Source organism: Pan troglodytes, chromosome 8 (assembly GCF_028858775.2).
Source record: "Pan troglodytes isolate AG18354 chromosome 8, NHGRI_mPanTro3-v2.0_pri, whole genome shotgun sequence".
Lineage (NCBI taxonomy): Eukaryota > Metazoa > Chordata > Mammalia > Primates > Hominidae > Pan > Pan troglodytes.
In genome coordinates this window covers 89,097,208-89,119,922 of record NC_072406.2, presented here as the reverse complement: position 1 = coordinate 89,119,922, position 22,715 = coordinate 89,097,208, and the positions used below count along the sequence as shown (strand labels likewise).

The following is a 22,715-nucleotide window of genomic DNA, read 5'->3' as shown; positions in this document are numbered from 1 at the left end:
TTATGACTTTCTGCTAATCGGAGAATGGCAAAGGCATATAAAAATCTTTCACAGAGCAGATACGTATTTCTTAAGATCACATGTAATTACAAAGAAGCAGATTTTTTTGGTATATGTGCATGTACATATATGTATATATATTTATGTGTTTGTGTGCACTTATCCTCTCTCTTTCTCTCTTTCATGAACACACATCTTAGATAATATTTGGGAGCTTAGTGGGTAGATGAGTTGGGGTACCCAGAAGATATGATTCCATGTTCTCATCTTTAATATCAGAGAGCTGGCCTGTTTGCCAGAAACGAAGTTATATCAGTAAGACTGGAGGGTGTGACCGTCTGGAATGTGGGTTCACATGATTTACTGTCTTTCCTGTACTTTCATTAAGGGCCAAACCCTTGAACCTGGTGTTATGGAGAGGCCTGAGTTCTCTATCAGTCCAAGCTAACCTAATGCCATGTGATTTTAGTTACATAAACAATTTATTGCTCCATAACCCTATTTCTTACACTCCACTGAAGAGCCTCCATTTCGACTGCTCACACGGAGACAGAGGGCACATGGCCGTCCCGAGGCAGAGGAGCTAGCAGTGGTGTCAGTTGGGTACATGGAGGTATGTCCTGCTAGACTCAGGACAGACCACTGCTGTCACATCAGGCCAGGCAGGCCTGGGATAGGGAAAAAAAAATCCAATCATTTTCATCCCTCACGAAAGAAAAATACTAAAAATAAAAATCTACACCATGAAAACTAGCAAATATAAAAAATGGCAGCTATGACATGGAAAATGACAATTTTAGAGCAATTATAAACGAAAGGCAGAGAGCCATTAAAGTTAAGGCAATGTTATTAAAAGATGTGTTAATTTTCAGTTAAATTTTCTATAAAAGACCAATTAGTTTAAAAGGCTTGACAGCATTAACTGTGAAACATAAGCTCCAGTAATTATACTTTAAAAAAATTAAAAGAGGAGGATGCTTGGGCGGGTTGCACTTGCAGGCACAGCGGGGCGTGGGCCAAGCGGGCTAGATGGCGCTGTGGGCTCAGGTTTCCCTGTTACAGTGCCTTGGTCCCTCCCCTGGCATTTCATGGTTTCCTCAGTGTCCTTTTACAGGACCTGAGAATCATCAAACTTTAGAGGCCAAGCGGGCCACCCTTGTGTTCTGAGCCAGCTCTCAGAGATTAGAATCAGAACGCCGAGACACCCGGAGAGGGAATTGTCTAAATTGGTTGCATTGCTAGTTGATGGTTCTTTTTATAAACTCCCATTTTTTGAGTATGCTTTGTCTATCAGAAGTTTCACAAATCCTCTCATTTAACTCTAATCTATAAATTTTTGTTTTGTTTTGTTTTTTCATCTCTGTTATATGGATGAGGAATTCAAGGCAGAGAAAAGTTAGGCAACTTTTTCATTGTTGTGGCTATTGGATAGCAAAGCAGGTATTAAAAGCCACACTAATTGGATTTGGAAATCTGTACTCATAACCAGGGGGCCATGTTGCCTTAATCAGAAGAAGGGCTTCGCTAGTCAGGTTTGCAACCTTGTCCTTGGCAGTGGGAAGAGGGACTCCTGTATTCCTTAGACTATGGGGGTTCCCTGATCCCAGGCTCTGAACAGGACCCTAACTCAGCTGTCTTATACTCCCAAATGCCCATGTGACGCAAGGATAGACATTGAGAAGGTCTCTGCCTGAAGCATCCCTGAAGACTAACCCTGCCAGAGTTGGAGGTTCTATACAAGAGCTTCCCAGAAGACTTCTAGCACAGGTATCATGGTAAGGCACAGAAAAGACTGGCAGGACAAAAGCTTAGGAGGCAAAGGATCTCACCTACATGATCCTGCCTTTAGAATGTTTCATTTCTTCAATTTTAGCATTTATGTTAACCCAGAAAAAAATGTGTGCCTTCTGGGTCAGGTGAGTTGTAGAGAGGTTTCCTCCACAGGAAGCGCCTTTGGTAATTGGCATTTGAAGTTCTAGCACCTGGTTTGCCCCATGATGCAGAAACAGCCATCACCTATGCAGAAAGCCTTGGAGTGATGCTTAATTGCAGACTGCTGAATGCTTCGTGAAGTGCCCTACCCCAACCCTCACTCCCATCACATAAGGAAATTTGCATCCTCCAATATGACTGACCTGACACCCTTTTCCAGAAAAGGCATTGTCTTTCCACCAAATTATTCAGATCCTGAAGAGATAGGTGTGCAGAGCACACCCATCAGCAATGCTCAGAGTCCTTTTCTGCATCCGAATATTGGGGTATCAAAACAGGAGCAAAAGCATCTGCTGGCAAAAATACATCATCATTCTCTGTCATCACAGATTCTGCTGCCCCACAGCTCTGCTCCTGGATGCCTGCATGGAAAAATCAAGGAGAGCCATCTGGGATGCAGTGCCAGCTCAGAGAGCAGACAATTATGCTCAGAGATATGAGTGGTCCCAGAGTTGTTCAGACACCTGTGAAACCCTGGGACTGACTATGAAATTGTACCTGTTGATGAGCAATTCTAAAAGTCATGCACTCTTTGACTTTCACACAATTTCAGGCTAAACCAAGGCCCAACGATTAGTAGGTGCTCAATAAATGTCAGTGACTGATCAAAAAGATTTGGGTATAACTGATTTCAACACAGAAGTGGGAACATGTTAGGGTCAAATCCCAAAGATTTGACAAAACAATAACCTCCCAGCCTGACCTTCTAGATTTATCATTGCAATGGATAACCTATAGTGCCCTTTGTTTAAAAAAAATTGACTGTGTTTTTATTAGAACAGTTATTCATACTTCTTGATGAAAATTTGGAAAGCACAGAAACATATAAAAGAAGACATATAAAGAAGAAACATATAAAGAAGAAAATATAAATGGCCTATGTTTCCAACACCAAGGATAAGCATGGTTAATATTTTGGTGTCTTTCCTTCTAAATGGATGGATAAATACAGAATTATCTCATTTTATAGGTTGGTTATTTTTTCCCTTTTCAGTTAATATTTTATCCAGAGTATTTTATTATTTCCTTAGGTGTCATGATTTGCAGAGCCTCCATAGGACTTTATGAGACTCCAGTCTGTGGATGTTCCAGAATCGATTTATCACTAAATTTTTGGCTATTTAGCTTTAAAAAATTTTTGTTATAGCAATGATTAATCCTGTAATAAAAATTATTGTACATAAATCTTTGAACAAGTAGCAACTTATTATATTGAGGCAAATGTACTGGGTTTTTTTTTTAACAAATAGGGACATTTTAAAATTTCTTGATACATATTGTCATGATATCTCCAAGAAACAATTTTACCAATCCACACTCTTGTCATACTGAGCCATCTCATACATTATGGCAAATGCCAATTGTCATTTTTCCTAGGAGGCCCTTTAATTGTGTTTATGATAGTTTTGAAGCATATCAGTTTTTAATCTGTATATAATGATGTAAATACATATTTTATATAGTGAATTCAGTTTTTATGCATAAAAAGTGCATGCTGAACATGAGAACTATCAAGCCTCTTGAGATTAAACAGTTTGCTATATTTTTGTGAAGTTGTTTGTGGCTACATTTTTTGCCTTTAACTATTTAGTAACATTTACTTTCTTTTTTACAGAAATTTAAAATAAATGTATTTTCACAGCAGAAAATATATAAAATAAAACTATAGGAAAAAAACCCCAAATTCTAAAACCAAGAGTTAACTACTAAGTAGAAATTTTGTGTACTACTTACAGTTACTTTCACATAAATACGTCTATCAGTTCAGGTATGCGTTATTTTTCCCTCTGGAAGTCCCCAAAGCAGAGCATTGTGTACTTTTTGTAATACTTTATGGTAGAAATAAATGAGTGACCATAATAATAAACAGGATATCATTTTTCTGATAACTTTCCATTAAACATTGAAGATTTATATTTAAAAAATAATTCAAAAAGTAATAAGTGCATGATTTGTTATATTATGAAACTGTATATTATAAAGTTTAATAATAAAAGTGATCTCTACATTTTATAAACATATGATAATTGAAAACATTAAAAGGAATCATTAGTATGAAAAAGCCAATTAAAAGTAATATTAAAACTTAAAACCCAGTACCATAAAGATTCAATATTTAAAAGTGGGTACTCTTAAAATTAAATTTTAAATACAGAAAAAGGTAATTTCCCTAGCCAATAGTTTTGCAGGTATGCATTTTTAACATGAATTGTGATTCATGGTGTTTTGGGGATCCTACTTTTAAAAAACATTTTAGTATTATATAATTATTACCATGCCATTAAATATTATCTGAAAGCACAATATTCATGTCTGTACAATGTGAGTCATGTCAAAGAACCATTGTTTAATCATTACCATATTGTTGAAAAATTTTTATCAGAGAGCCAGTTTTTATCAGAGAGCCAAATCATTCATTGAGTAAAATCCCTTCCCTGTGGTATGCAATGCTTTCCTTATTATACTAAGGAATGGATCAGCAAACTGTCTTGTAAAGAGCCAGATGGTAAATATTTTCAGCCTTTGAGGGCCACATAGTCTCTGTCACAACTACTTAACTCTGAGTTTGTTAGCACCAAAGCAGCCCTAGACAATACATAAACAAATGGACATAGCTGGGTCCCAACAAAACTTTATTTTAAAAAAGTAATGGATGGCAGAGCAAGATTTGGCCCAAGAGCCAGATTTGCCAACTTTTGTATTAAGGTCTTATAACTACTAAGCTATGGTTCTCATAAATCCATTCTGGTTGATCTTCTAATTTTTCACATTGTCTACAATATTTGGTTAGGAAGCCTTTAAAATTTACTATACTACATGAGAGGACACTTTTGTACAACTCTTTCCAGGGGAAATTTAGCATAATTTTATCAAGTTTTAAAAAGTCCAATTCAAATCTGCAATTACGCATATATCAAACAATTTTACTAGAAAAAATGACATTAAATGGCCTATTTACATGTTAAGGAACATGGGATTTTCCTTTTTTCCTAATACTCTCCTCTGTCTCTTCATAGATGATTACTACTTTGCTTTTTGCCTAAAAACAGTAGCGATTCTTATTCACGTCCAGTGATTGGTATTAAAGAGAGTATCTGGAATAATACTGTTAATTCTCCTATGTATCTGACATTTTATTCTCCTTATTTCTAATTTTATTTGTGTTTTTTCAGTTATATTGTCATAAGTTTATTTTTTCAAGGAATTATTTCTTGAATTTAACAATTCACTAAATATCCTCTTGCTAATTCATTAACTGACGCTTTTCATCCTGCTTTTTTTTAAAAAGAATTCTTTTAATACTTAATTCTACTTATTATAATTCTGTTGTATTTAATAATAGCATTAAAGGCTCCGAATTTGTCTCTATAGCATTGGCCTCAAGACATGATATTTTTATATGTCATTCTCAAATATTCTTTAATTTTAAAATATTTCATATTCTAAGTTTGATTTCCATCTTGACCTAGTAGTTATAGGATACTTAACAAAATTTTTTTGATGTTCTGGAATATTTACTTTTGCCTCTATTACATTGTATTTAATTTTTAAAATGTAGGTTATACAGCTTATACTTTGTTATATGTATTGAGATTTGATGGTTTTGGCCATTGATTTTTTTTTTTTGTAATTGTTGTTACAAAGTTTAGTAAAAATACACTAAATCAACCTGATTATATCCTCAATTTTCTTATCTTTTGATCTATTTGGCCTGTAAAAGCTAAAAACAGTGATAGTGGGAATATTTCACATATTACCCTTAGTCCAGATTTATTCTAGTGTAATTCTAATTAGTTTTGCTTTCTATATTTCAGTTATAATGTTTGTCCATAAAAAGTTATAGCTTTATTGTGTCAACTATGAATATAAAATTAACTTATCTAACATAATAGTTTAAAATTTTTCTTTGAAGCTATACTTTTTTTCTTCCCTTTTTCTCTTTTAAAGATATCAGAGTTTGATTTTGGCATTTGAACAAGTCTGAAAATCTTTGCCATTTTATAGGATCATTTAGCTCATTTATGTTTAGTTATATAACATAAGATGCTATAGTCTTGCATTATGTTTTTTACATGCTTCTATCATAATTATATGTTTTATGATCCATCTTTTGGTATGTGGACTATATTTTGTATGCTTATTTTCTGTAGTGTAAACTTTCCATTCTATTTTTAACTCTAGTTAGTTGTTATCAGCCATTCTATAGATGTATTTTCTAAGTATTATTGTCTAGAAAAATTTAGTAGTTCTTGATTCCTCCTTGTATAAGATCAGGCAATTTTCATGCCTTTATTTCCATCATCATCTCTATCTCATCTCATTTTTCTAACTTTAAAACATAATTTTAGCAATACTATATTAATAGCTAGTTTTGTCAATTTTTTAATAATTAGTTTTGACATTTGCATTCCATTTTGTAATAATATATACAATAATCTTTTACAATTCTGTTTTAAATATATTTTAACAGTAAACCAAATTTGCTCATATTTTAGTTACTAAGGGTTTAAAATTATCTTTAAAGAAGCTAATTTTTGTTTCTAAGTATAAAATTAAATCAATAAATGCTTATGTACGCAAAGAGTCAAAAAATATTTCAGTTGCCTTCACAAATTATTGGCAATTTAGCTATATGTAGAATTTTTGGAACAAATGTGTCCTGTCAAAATTCCTTTGACATTCCTCTTACATTTTCTAGAGAAGCTTCAGCCTAGCCTCATTTTATACTTGTATTTCTTACAGCATTGTTTTAGGTCATTTTTATTCTCCATTTAATATTTTGAATTCAAATATTCACCGAGTACAGGCCTAGGAGTTGGCCACATTAACTTGCTGAATGCTTTTGGTCTGCATCCTAGATTCATTTCCCAGCTCAGGACAGGTTATTTTTATTTGTTTGTTTGCTTGTTTTACATGCTTGCATTTTGTTCACAACTTTGATTTGTAAATACTTACTGTTTATCACTTAACCTTTGTTGTCTTTTTCTCAATATCAACCAGCACTCTTATTAAACAAACAAACAAAAATCCCTATATCTTTCTCTATTTAGCTTAGAACTTCCTGGTTTTACTTCCGTATCACTAATTGTGTGTGTGTGTGTGTGTGTGTGTGTGTAATTTTCAGCTCTAATACTCATGGCTCCTTAGATTAAAAAGTTGGCCAGTGCAAATTTAGTTGTCTTTTAACTATTTCTTTTAAAAAAATGAGACACAACATACCATACAACTCATCCATTTAAAGTGTACGATTCAGTGTTTTTTTTTTTTTAGCATATTCACAGACATGTACAGCCATCACTACGGTCAATTTTAGAACATTTTCATGGCATCAAAAAGAAACTTTGTATTTTAGTTATCCTCCCCACCCCTACAACTCTACCCATCAACCCACCAACCCTAAGCCACCACTGGTCTACTCATTATTTCTGTAGACATGCCTTTTCTGGATATTTTATATAAATAGACTCTTGTTGCAGGAAGTCAGGGACCCCAAACGGAGGGACTGGCTGAAGCCATGGCAGAAGAACATAAATTATGAAGATTTCATGGACATTTATCACTTCCCCAATCAGTACTCTTAATAATTTCCTATGTCTGTCTTTAATCTCTTAATCCCATCATCTTCGTAAGCTGAGGATGTATGTCGCCTCAGGACCCTGTGATGATTCCGTTAACTGCACAAATTGTTTGTAAAGCATGTGTGTTTGAACAATATGAAATCTGGGCACCTTAAGAACAGGATAACAGCAATTTTCAGGGAACAAGGGAGATAACCTTAAAGTCTGGCTGCCTGTGGGCTGGGTGGAACAGAGCCATGTTTCTCTTATTACTGAAAACAGGTAAGAGAAATATTGCTGAATTCTTTCCCCAGTAAGGAATATTAATAATTATCAACCCTGGGAAAAGAATGCATTCCCAGGAGGAGCCTCTAAAATGGCTGCTCTGGGGATGTCTGCCTTATGGAGTTGCAGATAAGGGATGAAACACGCCCTGGCCTCCTGCAGCGCCCCCAGGCTTGCTAGGATTAGGAAATTCCAGCCCGGCAAATTCTAGTCAGACCGGTTCTCTGCTCTTGAACCCTGTTAAGATGTTTATCAATGACAACGCCTGCACAGCAGGACATGGAAGTTCCTTAATAATTCTAGTTTCGCCCTGAACTTGTGATCTCGCCCTGACCTTTTGCCTTGTGACCTTTTGTTGCCCTTGAAGCATGTGATCTCTGTGACCCACACCCTATTCATACACTCCCTCCCCTTTGAAAATTGCTAATAAAAACTTGCTGGTTTTGCGGCTCAGGGGGCATCATGGAACCCGCCGACATGTGATGTCTCCCCCAGACACCCAGCTTTAAAACTTCTCCCTTTTGTACTCTTTCCCTTTATTTCTCAGACTGGCCGACACTTAAGGAAATAGAAAAGAACGTACGTTGAATTATCAGAGGTGGTTTGTCTGATAGACTCTCAGTACAATGTGTTCAAGGTTCATCCATGTTGTAGCATGTATCATTGCATCACTCTTTTTTACGGCCAAATAATACTCATTGCACGGATATAATACGTTTTGTGCATGCATTCATTAGCTGATGGAAATTTGGGTTATTTTCACCTTTTGGGTATTACCAATAATGCTGCTATAAACATCTGTGTACACGTTTTCATATGGACATATATTTTTATTTATCTTGGGTATATACTGTAAGAGTGGAATTTCTGGGTCATATAGCAACACAATGTTCAAACATATGAGGAACTGCCTAGCTGTTTTCCAAAGTGACTGTGTAGCAGGACGAGCTGCAGACAAAACTCCTCAGACACCGAGTTAAAGAAGGAAGAGGTTTATAGGTTTATTCGGCCAGCGGCATTGGCAAGACTCCTGTCTCAAGAGCTGAGTATCCCGAGTGAGCAATTCCTTTCCCTTTTAAGGGCTCACAACTCTAAGGGGGTGCGTGTGAGAGGGTTGTGATCGATTGAGCAAGCAGGGGGTACGTGACTAGGGGCTGCATGCACCGGTAATTAGATCGGAACAAAAAAGGATAGGGATTTTCACAGTGCTTTTCTATACAATGTCTGTAATCTATAGATAACATAACCAATTAAGTCAGGGGTCAATCTTTAACTACCAGGCCCAGGGTGTGGCACCGGGCTATCTGCTTGTGGGTTTCATTTCTGCCTTTTAATGTTTACTTTTTCTTTCTTTGGAGGCAGAAATTGGGCATAACACAATGTGAGGGGTGGTCTCCTCCCTTAACTGCACCACTTTACATTCCCACCAGCAGTGTGTGAGAGTTCCAGTTTCTCCTTATTCTTACCAATTCTTGTTATTATCATCAGTCTTTTTTATTACAGCTATTCTAGTAGGTGTAAAATATCTCACTGTGGTTTTGATTTGCATTTCTCTGATGAATAGAGCTGTTGAGCCTCTTTGCATAAGTTTATTAACCATTTTTATATCTTTTTGGAGAAATGTTTAAGTCTTCTGCCCGTTTAAAAAATTGGGTTATCTTTTTTGGTTGAGTTATAAAAGGCTTTGTAATACTGAATATTAGACCCTTATCAGATATATGATTTGCAAACATGTTCTCTCATTTTGTAGGTTTTTTTTTCACTTTTTGGATGGTGTCCTTCAAAGAACAAATATTTTTTAAATTTTTATGAAGTCCAATTTAATCTGTTCTTCTTGTAGTTTATGCTTTTTGTGTCATGTCCAAGAAACTATTGCCAAATCAAAGGTCGTAAAGATTTACTCCTATATTTTCTTCTAAGCATTTTGCAGTTTTAGCTTTTACATTTAGATCTTTGACCCCTTTTGAGTTAATTTTTGCATATAGTGTGAGGTATAGGTCCCACTTTATTCTTCTGCCTGTGGATACCCAGTTGTTGCTATGCCATTTGTTTAAAAGACTATATTAACTTCTCCATTGAATGGTCTTGGCACACTCACTGAAATTAATAGATCATAACTGAATGAGTTTATTTCTGGATTTTCAATTATTTTCCATTGGTCTATAGGTCTATCCTATGCCATTACTATCTTGATTACTATAGTCTTGTAGTATGTTTTGAAACTGGGAAGTATGAAACTTCCAACTTCGTCTTTCTTTTATAAGACTATAAGATTGCTTTGGCTATTTTGGGTCTGTTGCAGTTTTAGAGTCAATTTTTCCATTTTTACAAAAAAATGGACTTTGTGATTTTGATAGGTATTACATAAAATCTGGAAATTAGGGTAGTATTCCATCTTAATAAATCAAGTCTTCCAATCCAGGAACACAGGATGTCTGTCCATTTATTTAGGTCTTCTTTAATTTCTTTCAGTAATATTTTGTAGTTTGCAGTATACCAGTCTTGTTCCTCCTTCAATATATTTATTTCTAAGTATTTTATTCATTATTTTTCTGAGACAGAATCTCACTCTGTCACCCAGGCTGGGGTGCAGTGGCATGATCTCAGCTTACTGCAACCTCTGCCACCCGGGTTCAAGTAATTCTCTGGCCTCAGCCTCCCGAGGATCTGGGATTATAGGTGCCTGCCACCATGCCTAGCTAATTTTTTAATTTTTAGTAGAGACTAGGATTCACCACATTGGCCAGCCTGGTCCCAACTCCTGACCTCACTCCTGACCTCAAATGATCCTCCCACCTTGGCCTCCCAAAGTTCTGGGATTACAGGTGTGCACCATGCTTGGCTGACCTCCCATTTTCTACCACATCGAGTTTAAAATCCCTTGCTTGGTTTTTAAAGCCCTGAGTTTCCCACCCCTCCAAGAAAACAAAGAAGATTAAAAATTCAAAGGAAAGTTGGGAATGGAGCTGACTGTTCCTCTCCTTGGCAAAGGCCTCATGTCTCTGATATGAGGCCAAAATGTTTATCAGTGCTTCCTGTACACCAAGCATGTTTCTAAGTGCTTCATGGGTAGGTCATAGAGCCCCACAGCCTTCTATTATTACATTTTACAGATCATGAAACGGAGGCACAAAAATGTTAAATTAACTTTCCAAGGTCACACAGCTTCTGAGAGGTGAAGTCAGCATTAAACCCCTCAGCCCAGCTCTGGATCCCTGGATCCCATAACCTCTCCAGCAACATATCCTACTTTAAGTATCCTTTTTCTGCTTCTGTGCCTAAGGGCATATCTTAAGTCTGAGCATAAATTTCCTTTAGGGTCTGGCAGGCTATGGATAACATTCCTAGTTTCTTTTGCAGTTGGAATTTTGTATCACAATGGGTGTTTTTGTAAGTATTTCAATGAGGATTCTGAATCCAGCCCCACTAGTAACTATCATCTTAATTCAGAAGTCCTCACGGAATTATGTGAATATAAATTTGGTTTTAATGACCACTGTTATTTTACAGATGAGAAAAATCAAAGCCCAGAATGACTAGGCAACCTCCAAGATGTAGAACTAGTTAGCAAACCTGGGATGGGAACTTGAGCTCACCCTTACTTGGTTTGTTCCCTAATATGCCTTGCCAGGTAAACTCTCTAAGAAGCTGCTGAGGTGCAATTGCATCTTTCCTTACCTCTTTCCAAAGTACATCCTCAAAAGCCACAGGCAAACTTTGATTTGAGTTTTTTAGCCTGCTTGATTTCTACTTACATAGGAAAATGGAATGCACACCCTTACCTGAGAATTTCTCAAATTAGGCTGGTGACAAATACCTTTTAAAGCTCCTTTATTTGACACCCTATTAATTTTTTTTAAACTCCCATTCTTTTGTTCCTGACAGATCTGTTATGTTTCAGATGTGACACAAATGTACACTTAGAGGGAAACTTCTTTAATAAGTGATATTTGCCTCAGACTACTGAGGTTATTTTAGAAAACAAAAGCCAAAGTACACTTACCAGGACATTCACCTTGTCATAAATTTATCTGGCATATTTAATTGATCGAGATTTCTGAGTTAGACAGTTATCAACGCATGTGGTAAATTGTTGAGCGTGTGGCATTAATGAAAGGTTTTGCCATTGTCGTGGGGAGGAAGCTTCCTGGCACGTGGATGACAGGGCCTCAGAGACAATGCTGCTTGGGTTAGTAGCTGGGGCAGGCTGCATTTTATTACATGTGTCCAGAGTCTCATAGTAGACACGTAGACTTGAGGAGGGGGAGGCAATATTTGTATCCCTACTAAAACCAATTATGGCAAACACTAATTATTCAGATTTGAGCCCTTTACTAAAAAATCCCCTGAACTGGGTTTTTTAAGTCAGGCTGTCGTAGCAGAGCCAAGCAAGAGAGAAAATAATGGAATAATTGGAGGCTGCTGTCTTTTCACTTCCCACATGAAATTATTTGAAGAGACAGGCCAGAACTTTAAACAGGAGATACCAAGAAAAGTTGTAATTTGGATGTCGGCTGTCATGACTTTAGGGTGTTTGCTTAAAGGACTTTTCCCCACTTTCTCTCCTTCCCCAGACATACTTCAATGACAATATCCTCACCCTGATACGGACCCTGGTGACCGGAGGAGCCACGCCGGAGCTGGAGGCTCTGATTGCTGAGGAGAACGCCCTTAGAGGTGGCTACAGCACCCCGCAGACACTGGCCAATAGGGACCGCTGCCGCGTGGCCCAGTTAGCTCTGCTCGATGGGCCATTTGCGGACTTAGGGGTGAGTCCACAGCACCGAGGTCACCTGAGCTTGCTGTTTGGGAAAAGCTTGATCCTGAAGAACGTGGTATCAGATGTGACAAGCTAGGCATCTGGCTTTTCTCCTTCCTATTGTAGATAACTGTAAGAGGTGATATTTATTTATAGTTTACTCTGGATCAGGCACTTTGCTCTATGCATAGTCATTCATTTTAATCTTCATAGCAATCCTTTGATATAAGTTCTAGTATCACACCTTCTAAGTCAACTGAGGCCCAGAGAGAATGAGCACTAGACCTATTGGGAATTTGCACCAAGGCATCCTGGCTTCGGAGCCAGTGGGCTTTCTCCCTCCTTGGTGTTCTCTTCACGTATCCTCTGCACAAGGTGACAAGCAGCAGGTGATGCCAGCATGCAGCCAAGGTTGGGAAATATTTCCATAGGCTCTTAGCATAGCTTAGGGATACTCAACCCAACTATACATTAATAGCACATGGAGGTGGCCAGCCTCAGCCTGCAGGTTTCTTAGTTTTTATATGTGAATAGGATCCAGGCACTGGTGGTTTTCAAAGCACCAGGGTAGTCAGTAGTCAGATGTATCCAGAACCACCGGCCAAACAAACAGAATCTTATGTGGATCCTTTAATGCCTGTAAATCAAAACCTAGACTTTGTAATTTCTGAGAGTGGACCCAGTCACGTTCCCTCATGTCCTCCCTGTGACGGAAGTGGCCAGCGTCTCCCTTCTGATTCCATGTATCTGCCTAGTGTAGGCACTGTGACAGAAGTGTGCTGTCTTTGCCCTTATTCCCAGCCCAACCCCACAGATGCATTTAAGAGATGCAGCCATAAGTCACAGAAACTGATAAACCTGTTACACAAACAATAGTGTCGCCCAGAAAGACTAAATAGTGGAAAAGGAGCCAAGGAAAAGGTCTGTCTCTGTTTTTTCTGAAACAGTGCTGCATACTTTCCCCATATTTTAGTTTGATCATGGACTGGGACCTATGTTAGACTAGGCTTTTTTTGAAAGGGAATTTTCATAGCTAGTGGCTCTTTATACCCATCATTTACTTACTGATGCACTTGATTAGGATAAATACTTCAGATAATGGTAAGATTTGGTCCCATCAGTGTTCTTTAGTATGAGACCAATATGAGAATTCCAATGATTGGAAGGACAAAGACAGTCATTTTATACCCAGTGAAGCCATCCCGCAGTGCCCAGTGCCCTTCATATAATACAGGTAACATCTACCTGAAGCCACCTGGCCGCTGAAGCCAGCATTTCCAAGTGGATGCATTTGCTTTCACTTTCTGCATCAGGCCCCAGACCCCGGGAAGGTGGCTGTGAACTGATCAGAACTGCGAATCCCAGTTATTCAGCCTGCAGACCCCTGGCTCCTTGGGAAACACATTCTCTTGCACCCTTGCCATCTCTGAGGTCTGTAAATTGTGCTTTTCACAGGGTCCTTACCTCCTGAAAGAGTCTGTCACCATAGGACCTGGTGGGGTCCTCCTCCTTGCGGTGGTTTTCATTATCACTCAGGCAGTTTTGACAACACGAGCCTATCACAGCGGTTACAGCTGAGCTGGGACTGAACATAATCACCATTTTGCAGAGAAGGGTTCATCTCCTCAGCTGAGCATACATCTGAGACCATCAAGCTTTACACTTTGACTTAAAGTGAGGGAGAAACATAATCTCCTTAGAGCTTTCAAACCCCACTGGGACAGGTGGAAAACTGGAGAGACACCAGAGGAAAACCCCATTGTTACCTGATCCCTAAAAATCACACATATTGGGTGTAGTCTGTTAAACATGTTGACTTCTTCCACTGCCGTCCCTTGGCACATGGACCCTCCAACTTGGGAGACACCAAAACAAGCTTTGATGAAAAGACCCGTTTCCCTGCTGTCCCTTGATTTTCAGGCAAATAAAAAGGATGTTTCTCTCTGTTCTTTTGCTGTCTCCCAGGATGGTGGTTGTTATGGTGATCTGTTCTGCAAAGCTCTGAAAACATATAATATGCTTTGTTTTGGAATTTACCGGCTGAGAGATGCTCACCTCAGCACCCCCAGTCAGTGCACAAAGAGGTGAGTATTGGTTTCAACTCTGCCCTCCCACCTAATCACAGAAATATTAATATCCTTTCCTGTCCCCTACTGTAAAGGCAAAGGTCTGTATACATCTCCTCAACATGCAAATTACTCTGCCCATATTAAATCCAACACTGAGTTTGGAGGTGATGGGAAGCATTTTTCTATAATTACTAATAGTAGATGTAAAGACATTTTGGTAAGAATTCAAGTTTTGTATTAATAGAATAATTCCATCACCTAATTACAAAAGTCTGAATACACAAACATCTCTCCCAAACTCTAGCTACTAGGATAACATCTGTTGGTACCTAATATAGAGATATTTTACATTGCTAGTGTTTAAGATAAGTTTTTTTGTTTTCTTGTTTTTTGTTTGTTTGTTTGTTTGTTTTTTGAGATGGAGTGTTGCTCTGTTGCCCAGGCTGGAGTGCAGTGGCACAATCTTGGCTCACTGCAACCTCTGCCTCCTGGGTTCCAGTGATTCTCTTGCCTTAGCCTCCTGAGTAGCTGGGATTATAGGCACACACCACCACACCCAGCCAATTTTTGTGTTTTTAGTAGAGAGAAGGCTTGTTGGCCAGGCTGGTCTCAAACTCCTGACCTCAAGTGATCCACCCACCTCGGCCTCCCAAAGTGCTGGGCTTACAGGTGTGAGCCACCACACCTGGCCCTAAGATAAGTGGTTCTTCTGCCATATCTCAGAATCCCATATTTTTACTTCACATATTTTAAATTGACTCGCTTTTTAACTTTTATATATTTATTTTTGAGACAATTATATATTATCACCTTAAGCAGAAAAATAACAGTTTAGATGTGCTAATTATATTTTTCTCATATGCATTAAAATAAATTCATAGCAGGCAAAAATTAAAAGTACATCCTAGAATTACCAAGATCAGTGAGTTTGCATAATATACCCTAGGCAACAATGCTGCAGAGACAAGCGTTTCTCATCCCTGCTTGCATAGTAGAATCACCTGGGGAGCTTTTAAAAAATATTCTGATTACTCTAATTTAACTGGTCTGGAAGGAAGAAAACATCATATATATATTTTAAAATATGTAAACATTTTATATATAATAACCAGGGATTATAGTGTATAGCCAGAATTGAGAACAATTGCTATAGACCAGTGGGTTCTCAAAATTTAGCCATCATGAGACTCACCTGCAGAGCTTGTTCAACCACAGATTGCTGGACCCCATCCTCAGCACTTCCAATTCAGTAGGTCTGGGTGGGATTGCTTAAGAACTTGCATTTCCTAGTTCCTAGGTGATGCTGAGCTGTGTGGCCTAAGGACCACACTTGGTGACCCACTGCTCTAAGTGAAACAGCGTGATTTTCTTAGTCACATCTGCTGTTGACCAAAGAAAGCTCCAACTAATTGTGAAGAACAACAAAGTAGTGCTGATAAGTAGGCAGGTTTCTTAGATTCTTCCATGTGGTGAATTCCAAATTCCAAATTCTCTCACCAAAGTAGATTTTAAAAGGTAAAGAGCGAGAATAGTCTAAGGAGACACTCTGTCATGGTAAACAAAGATCTTGTGATGTATATCTGGGATTGTCCGAAAATTATGAAATGAAAGTTGCATCACACTTCATGGAACCTCTTGCGGTTGGGCTACTTGAAAGTGACTTTGACCTTGTATAGAAAGGTACATGTAGACCACGAGAAGCGAAGTTTGGTTCTTCCATTACTGGCTCTAATTCCACATCTCTGCCTGGGCTCCTGGCTGGCCTCCTTTATTGAGTTAAACAGAGGAAGTTTCCATTTAACAAGAAAAAGAATGTTTAAGGCCTCAGACCAGCTAGGAGTGCATCTTCCAGATCCTCTTAAAGTCCTGAGTAACCAGGCCATTGCTTTTGGTTCAGAGAGGGTTGAATTCTCTACTCAGTTACTCTCAGGAGGTGACATCTCTGCTTTCCCTGTCCAGGTATGTCATCACCAACCCGCCCTATGAGTTTGAGCTCGTGCCGACGGACCTGATCTTCTGCTTAATGCAGTTTGACCACAATGCCGGCCAGTCCCGGGCCAGCCTGTCCCATTCCTCCCACTCGTCGCAGTCCTCCAGCAAGAAGAGCTCCTCTGTTCACTCCATCCCATCCACAGCAAACCGACAGAACCGGCCCAAGTCCAGGGAGTCCCGGGACAAACAGAAGTACGTGCAGGAAGAGCGGCTTTGATATGTGTATCCACCGCCACTGTGTGAAACTGTATCTGCCACTCATTTCCCCAGTTGGTGTTTCCAACAAAGTAACTTTCCCTGTTTTCCCCTGTAGTCCCCCCCTTTTTTTTACACATATTTGCATATGTATGATAGTGTGCATGTGGTTGTCATTTTTATTTCACCACCATAAAACCCTTGAGCACAACAGCAAATAAGCAGACGGACCAAAAGTTATTTATGATTCTGGGGGAAAAATAACCCAAAGGCATGCTCCAGACATAAATAGCTCACTGCAGGAATGAGTTCACAGATTAGAAGGGAGCACTTGTGATCAATGTCAGTTAGGCAGAGCAAGTTTATTTAATGTAAAAGAAAAGTTGATTCTGATTTATCAGGATTATCAGGGTGCTTTGGGTTTTGATTTTGTTGTTGTTGTTGTTTTCCTTTCTTTCTTTTTTTATACACACAATAAGTTAGCACATGTTTATTTGAAACAAGCAACCAAACAGCAATGAAAACATATTGATTGTTTCCAGTCTCTGGGCCGAAGTATCGCGAAGCATTTGAAAAGCTTTCACGATTTGTGTAGATGATTATGAAGGACCTGCTTGTTGCAAGAGAACATCAGTGATTTTTTTAGTTACTCACCAAGGCCTTTTGTCCCAGAGCCAGTTCCCTCTGGGAGTTCTTATGAACATTTCTCACCTTAATATGGAGGAGAGAATAGTATTCCAATCATGGATGTATCAAATTCTAGTCATTTAGTTTAAGTGAAAAGAGGTTTGATTGCATATTAAATTGTTATTCTGTCTCCTTATGTTGCCATATGAATAGCTATTTTTTTTCTTTCACTTTTGACATTTGGGATGAAAAGCCATATGTATCATAAATATCAGATGTAAGTCATTAAAAACTGCCTTCCTGGGACTTTTACATCTTTTAAAAGGTGAATTACTTACCTTTTGTACAGAATAAATAATGCTCAGGAAAGAGCAAGTATTTTTCCATGCATTCTCAGGGGATCTTTTTACTCCCCTTTGTTTGATTAGTTAGGGCCCCAATGCCAGGTAGGAGGAAGGGCTGGGGCAATGGTAGAGTGAGAGGAAGACAAACCCAGCTGCAGATCATGTTTTTCTAGGAGCCGACATGCTAAATAAATTAGAATGTAGGAGGATCAGCCACAGTTGACTCAACAAAGACAAAAGCCAGCCACCACCTTCAACTGTTGGCACAGCTGTGCGGTGCTGGCTGTCCCAATGCAGAAAGCTGGTGGGAAGGAATTCCTCATCATCACTTTCTTTAATATAGCCAATTTAGGCAGGGTAATGACGGCAATAGAGAGCTGCTCCTTGTCATTATGAGACGTGGGATAAGAAGAGTGCAACAGTGAGCCAAACACATTTTGGTATAGTTATTTTTTTCTTTTGTTTTCTTTCTTTTTTAACACTTAGTAAGCATGAGAGGAGAGGTAGAAAAATACCCTTTTTTCAACATATAGTTGTCAGATGCTTTGTGCATGCAAATCATGCTTTAGGCAGTGCAGTAGTTCTTAAAAATTGGCCAATTCACCATAACCAATTTCTCTTATGGATGGACTAGGCTGGTATATACATATTTGAAAAGTTTTACTTCAAAGAATTCCATCGAATAGAATAGGGGTAAAAGGGAGGAGGAAAACATGTCACAGCTGTACCATCTCTAAAAAGGTGTTTTTATGGTGAATGTTTTGGATTTAGATTTTGGATCCCCCGTCCCCTCAAGCATGATAGTTTTGGATATTTGCTTGCTGTGTGAATTGACAAGCACTTTTACTGACAAATGGTGAGGCTCAGTCAGAACCTCCACCCTCCCCCACACCAAAGACAGGGGCAGCGTAGTATTCAAACCAGTATTGTGGTGGGGAATAATTGTATACATGTAAATTATCAAGCCCTATGAGTGGAAGAATTTTTTCAAATTATTTTTGTCTCTCTATATATTGATTTATATTATGTATAACTATCTCTTTATATAAACTATATATAATTATATATATATAACTATATAATTATATATATATAACTATATATATAACTATATATATGTATCCCCTAGTATTGGATCATGAAGAGCTCTTCATGCATTCTTTGCAAAGGAGGTTATAAAGTTACGCCCTCAGAACATTTATAACTATAAGAATGTGCCAGTTAAAGTGCTCAACAGGAAATATGACAGTTTAAAAGCATTGTAAAACTCACATAGCTTACTTCTCTCTCTAAAGTGCAACAAGGATGAATAGAATGGGCCAAGGTATGACAATTAATGGTTCTGCATGACCTAGCCACTGCTGGGGGTTTTCTTCTATAACGTTGTCCTTGTGAAAACTTTTGTGAAATTAAAAAAAAAAAGGAGTTACAAATTTTATTCTGTTATTGGTTTGTTTATTTTTATTTATATTGTTCTGTTTGTGGTTTTATTTATTTCGTTTTGCTTTTCCCCCCCTCCCCTTTCCCTCTCCTTTTCCCTTCCTTCTTCTCTTCCTTCCTTCTTCCACTTTCTAAATTGCTCAGCGCAATGAGGCTGTGCTGCTGCTATCGCTAGATTCCTTAGAGTTTGTTTTGGTGTTCTTGGGTGTGGGGTTGGGTAATTTGGGGGGAACTTCTCTCCATCTGGCTTGCCTTTTAATCTGCACGTGGCCTCCCTGCCCACCCTGGTACCTTGCTCCAAGTCCGAAAGCATTTTCCTATCAAGAAACCCAGCTTCCTTCACTTCCCCCATTGCCACCCCCCAATCCCAGTCCCCCCATCGGTCTGTTCACATCTCTGTGTTCATCTTGGCAAGACCTACTCAATCAAGTGATGATGCCAGTTGATAAACTTTTCTGGAAAACATTTACAGCTATTCCATTTGGCAAACTTGCTTCTCTGTCAATATTTCATCCTCCTTTAAACCAGGAGGGTTACTAATGGCAAAAGCATTGGTCTTCTTTATGCTTGATCAGTATGACTCAAATTAAAAGTGTTCTGCTGTGTATATCAACTCAATAGCCCACACCCAGTTATCTGGGAGCTGATGGTTCAGTCACTGTATTATCCAAATCTTTCCTGCCAGCTGCCTTTCAGACATTTGTTAAATCCCAACCAGAGATCGGGCAGATAGAGAGAAGTAAATCCGAGGTGCGTTTTATATACAGTCTGTTAGCAACTCCAGTGAGATGATATTGTGATGGGAATGGAATGGGAACAGACTATGATAAGAGATGGAATTTTGAGGTTTTCCTGGACTTTGGGCACACAGTCATGCCCCAGTGGTAGATAATTGAGAATTCACCATATTTGACTAATGATAAATTTGATGATGGAGAAGGATCATTACTACTTCAATTTTATTTGCCAAAATTACTATATTATACTTTCCTTAATAGAGTGAAGAGTCCCCTCCATTGTTTTCTATTTGACTCCAAACTTCCCCTTCCTCTTTCAGTAGAACATCTGCTTACTTAGGAAGTAGGCATACAAGTTTCTTATTATTATATCTCTTCCTGTTCACTGCCTCCCGCAAAAACAAACAAACAAACAAACAAACAAAAAACAAGGAAGTAAGGGTAGAAAGTGAGAGTTCTTTGAAAATAAAGTATATACATTTAAAAAGTTAGGAACTCTGTTATCTGCACCATTCTAGAAGAGAAGAAATTTGTAAGCCATTTAGTCCAACTTGCTTTGGGCTTTGAAAGGGGTGAACAATAAGTAGGCTGGTAAACCAGAAGGCACGATGAAGCCTTCTCAGTCTCAACACTTGGGTGATCATGGCATCATCAGTGTCCCTAAAGTCTGCTACCCAGGTTCTTCCCAAAGCCAGTTCAAATGGATGGAGAAAGCTGGACTCTTATACACACAGTTAAATTTCTGCCACAATTGGGAGAGGTTTCAAATTCTGTTCTGAATATTAAAGATTATGACCCAGAACCTTACCATCGGTGCTCAATAAATATTTGATATAAATTGACTTTACACATTTTTATACCTTTAACCATTTTCTATATTACCCTTGTCCTCTTGGTTTGATTTTTTTAAAAAAATATGAGTGCCTCTACATGCCTTATGATGCTGCTGTGTTGGTGGCACTTTCTCAAGCTGGTCACATGGCTTCTGAGAAAGGGGAATAGCCCTGTAAGCTCAATGAGTAGAGACACTGAGTATGCCTCTTGGCAGCATCATCAAGATCCCAGATGACCAGAAAAAGCTTTTGTCTGGCTCTTCTGCAGCATGGGAAAAGCCTAAAGGTGTCTGCATCCCAACAGAGACAATTAACTCAACCTGCCAGGTTCCTATAGCAACAGGCTCCTTGAAGGAGAAAGAGGAGAGTACAGAAACTCCAGGGCCTGTGGAAGTCAAGACAGGGTAAAAATCAATTTCTCAATCAGCTTCTTTTAGCCCATCCCTGCTTTGTCACAATATGATAAAGAAGTAGCTGTGGGCACCTGTCACTACACTGGCTGACTGTCTCCCATGCAAGATTGCATGCCCATTGCAACCATTGGAGGTGAGAGGGATTATCCGAAAGGGATTAGTGAAGAATCTGTCCTCAGGGTGTTGGCTGGACCAAGGGCCACAGAGGAGGGCTGGGAGAGCAGTTTGCTCAAAGATTGGCAGCATCAGACTTTCAGTTAGAAGAGACAGAGTCATGGTAGCCAATTGCAAAGAAGTGAGAAGGTTTTTCATAAACGGTAATTGCTTTTGTTCTGGTACAAATAATTTGTATCTCTATGAAATAAGCATACTTTGCTCACAGAGAGGAGAGGAGGTAGTATGTGTGGGTGCGGACGGTGGAGGCATCAGGGTTTGCTGGGCAGAGGAAGTGTGCCAGGCTGCCTATCACAAGCGCGGGACAGGAAACCACACAGCATTACCCTTGAAGGTCGAAGCTCCTTGTTAGCCCTTACTGTTCTCCACGGTTGTCTCTCTCCAAACAGCATCTTTTCTTTTTGAGCCTTTTCTCTCTCAACCTCAGCTTGTGGTGAGTGAGAAGAGGGCCAATTATTCCAAATGCTTTTGCTGTATCATTGTCTCCCCTTTTCTGCAATCTTCTCTAGGGAGTACTGTGAAAAGGCTAAATCCCATGTCACTGACAACCCACAGAGCCAACAGAGAAGCTCAATTCTCACAGTGCAGCCTGTTTCTTCCTCTGCTGGTGGCAGCTCAGTCAGCCCAGCTCTGGGGCCCTTCCCTGCAAGAGCCCATTCCTCCAGGGTGACCTGCAGCCCTGTGGCTGGAGGAGGTTTTGACCCTTATTTTAAACCCTGTGATCTCAGTGATGAAACTAGAAATGCAAGAAACAGATGGCTCTAAGATGGGATAGGATGTCTGGTGAGTCAAAGCCAGTATTTCAGAGGCACAGAGTCACCCTGGGAGGGGAAAAACCCTAAGCTCCCCAGAAATAACACCAGGTTACCTCTTCCTCTCCTTTACCTTCCAAATGAAGATGACCAACCAAATCCCCCTCTGTCACCTCTGCTGCCACAATCCATGTTCTTCAGGATACACCCCGATATACACACCCCTGTTCTCTACCCCCAGAATCTCTGCTGAAGGGCATCATTTGTCATCACATTCAAGAGGTACGACCCATGCTTACATCATCCTTTAGTACTGATAGTACTCAGGCTAGTACTAAACTTACTCTAAAAGCTAACGCTTCAGCAATTGCCTTGGGCCAGGCATTCTCATGAGCACTCTTTAGTTACCTATACAAACTCAATCCTCACAACAGCTTCAGATGGAGATGCTGTGTCTCCATTTGAAAGACACAGAATCTGAGAGACACTAGAGTCTGTGAAGTTAGCCACTGTGATATAATGCCCGCTGATATTACTCCAAATAC

The 22,715-nt window shown here is 39.0% G+C and overlaps 1 protein-coding gene and 2 long non-coding RNA genes across 38 annotated transcripts in view; 1 reads left to right on the top strand and 2 right to left on the bottom strand.

The window, feature by feature from the left end:
* Window positions 1-22,715, top strand: part of KCNMA1 (potassium calcium-activated channel subfamily M alpha 1) — a 764,605-nt gene that overhangs the window by 733,243 nt on the left and 8,647 nt on the right. For 18 of the 36 annotated variants that reach the window (XM_054659718.2, XM_016918668.3, XM_024346463.3 and 15 more), the window contains 4 exons: window positions 12,410-12,604; window positions 14,560-14,678; window positions 16,623-16,847; window positions 19,117-19,145. In XM_054659718.2, the coding sequence (XP_054515693.1) occupies window positions 12,410-12,604; window positions 14,560-14,678; window positions 16,623-16,847; window positions 19,117-19,145 (568 nt within the window). Of the gene's footprint in view, window positions 1-12,409; window positions 12,605-14,559; window positions 14,679-16,622; window positions 19,260-22,715 lie in introns of those variants that run through there. The other 18 variants (XM_016918687.3, XM_016918686.3, XM_054659733.2 and 15 more) reach the window with 2 other exon arrangements.
* Window positions 1,807-16,204, bottom strand: LOC107966760 (uncharacterized). The gene is made up of 2 exons (XR_001706684.4): window positions 15,856-16,204; window positions 1,807-2,354 (listed from the first exon to the last, which is right to left on the bottom strand). It is a non-coding gene; the product is annotated as an uncharacterized LOC107966760 (long non-coding RNA).
* LOC134807183 (uncharacterized) lies at window positions 11,858-14,146 on the bottom strand. Its single transcript, XR_010146938.1, has 2 exons — window positions 14,059-14,146; window positions 11,858-12,724 (listed from the first exon to the last, which is right to left on the bottom strand). It is a non-coding gene; the product is annotated as an uncharacterized LOC134807183 (long non-coding RNA).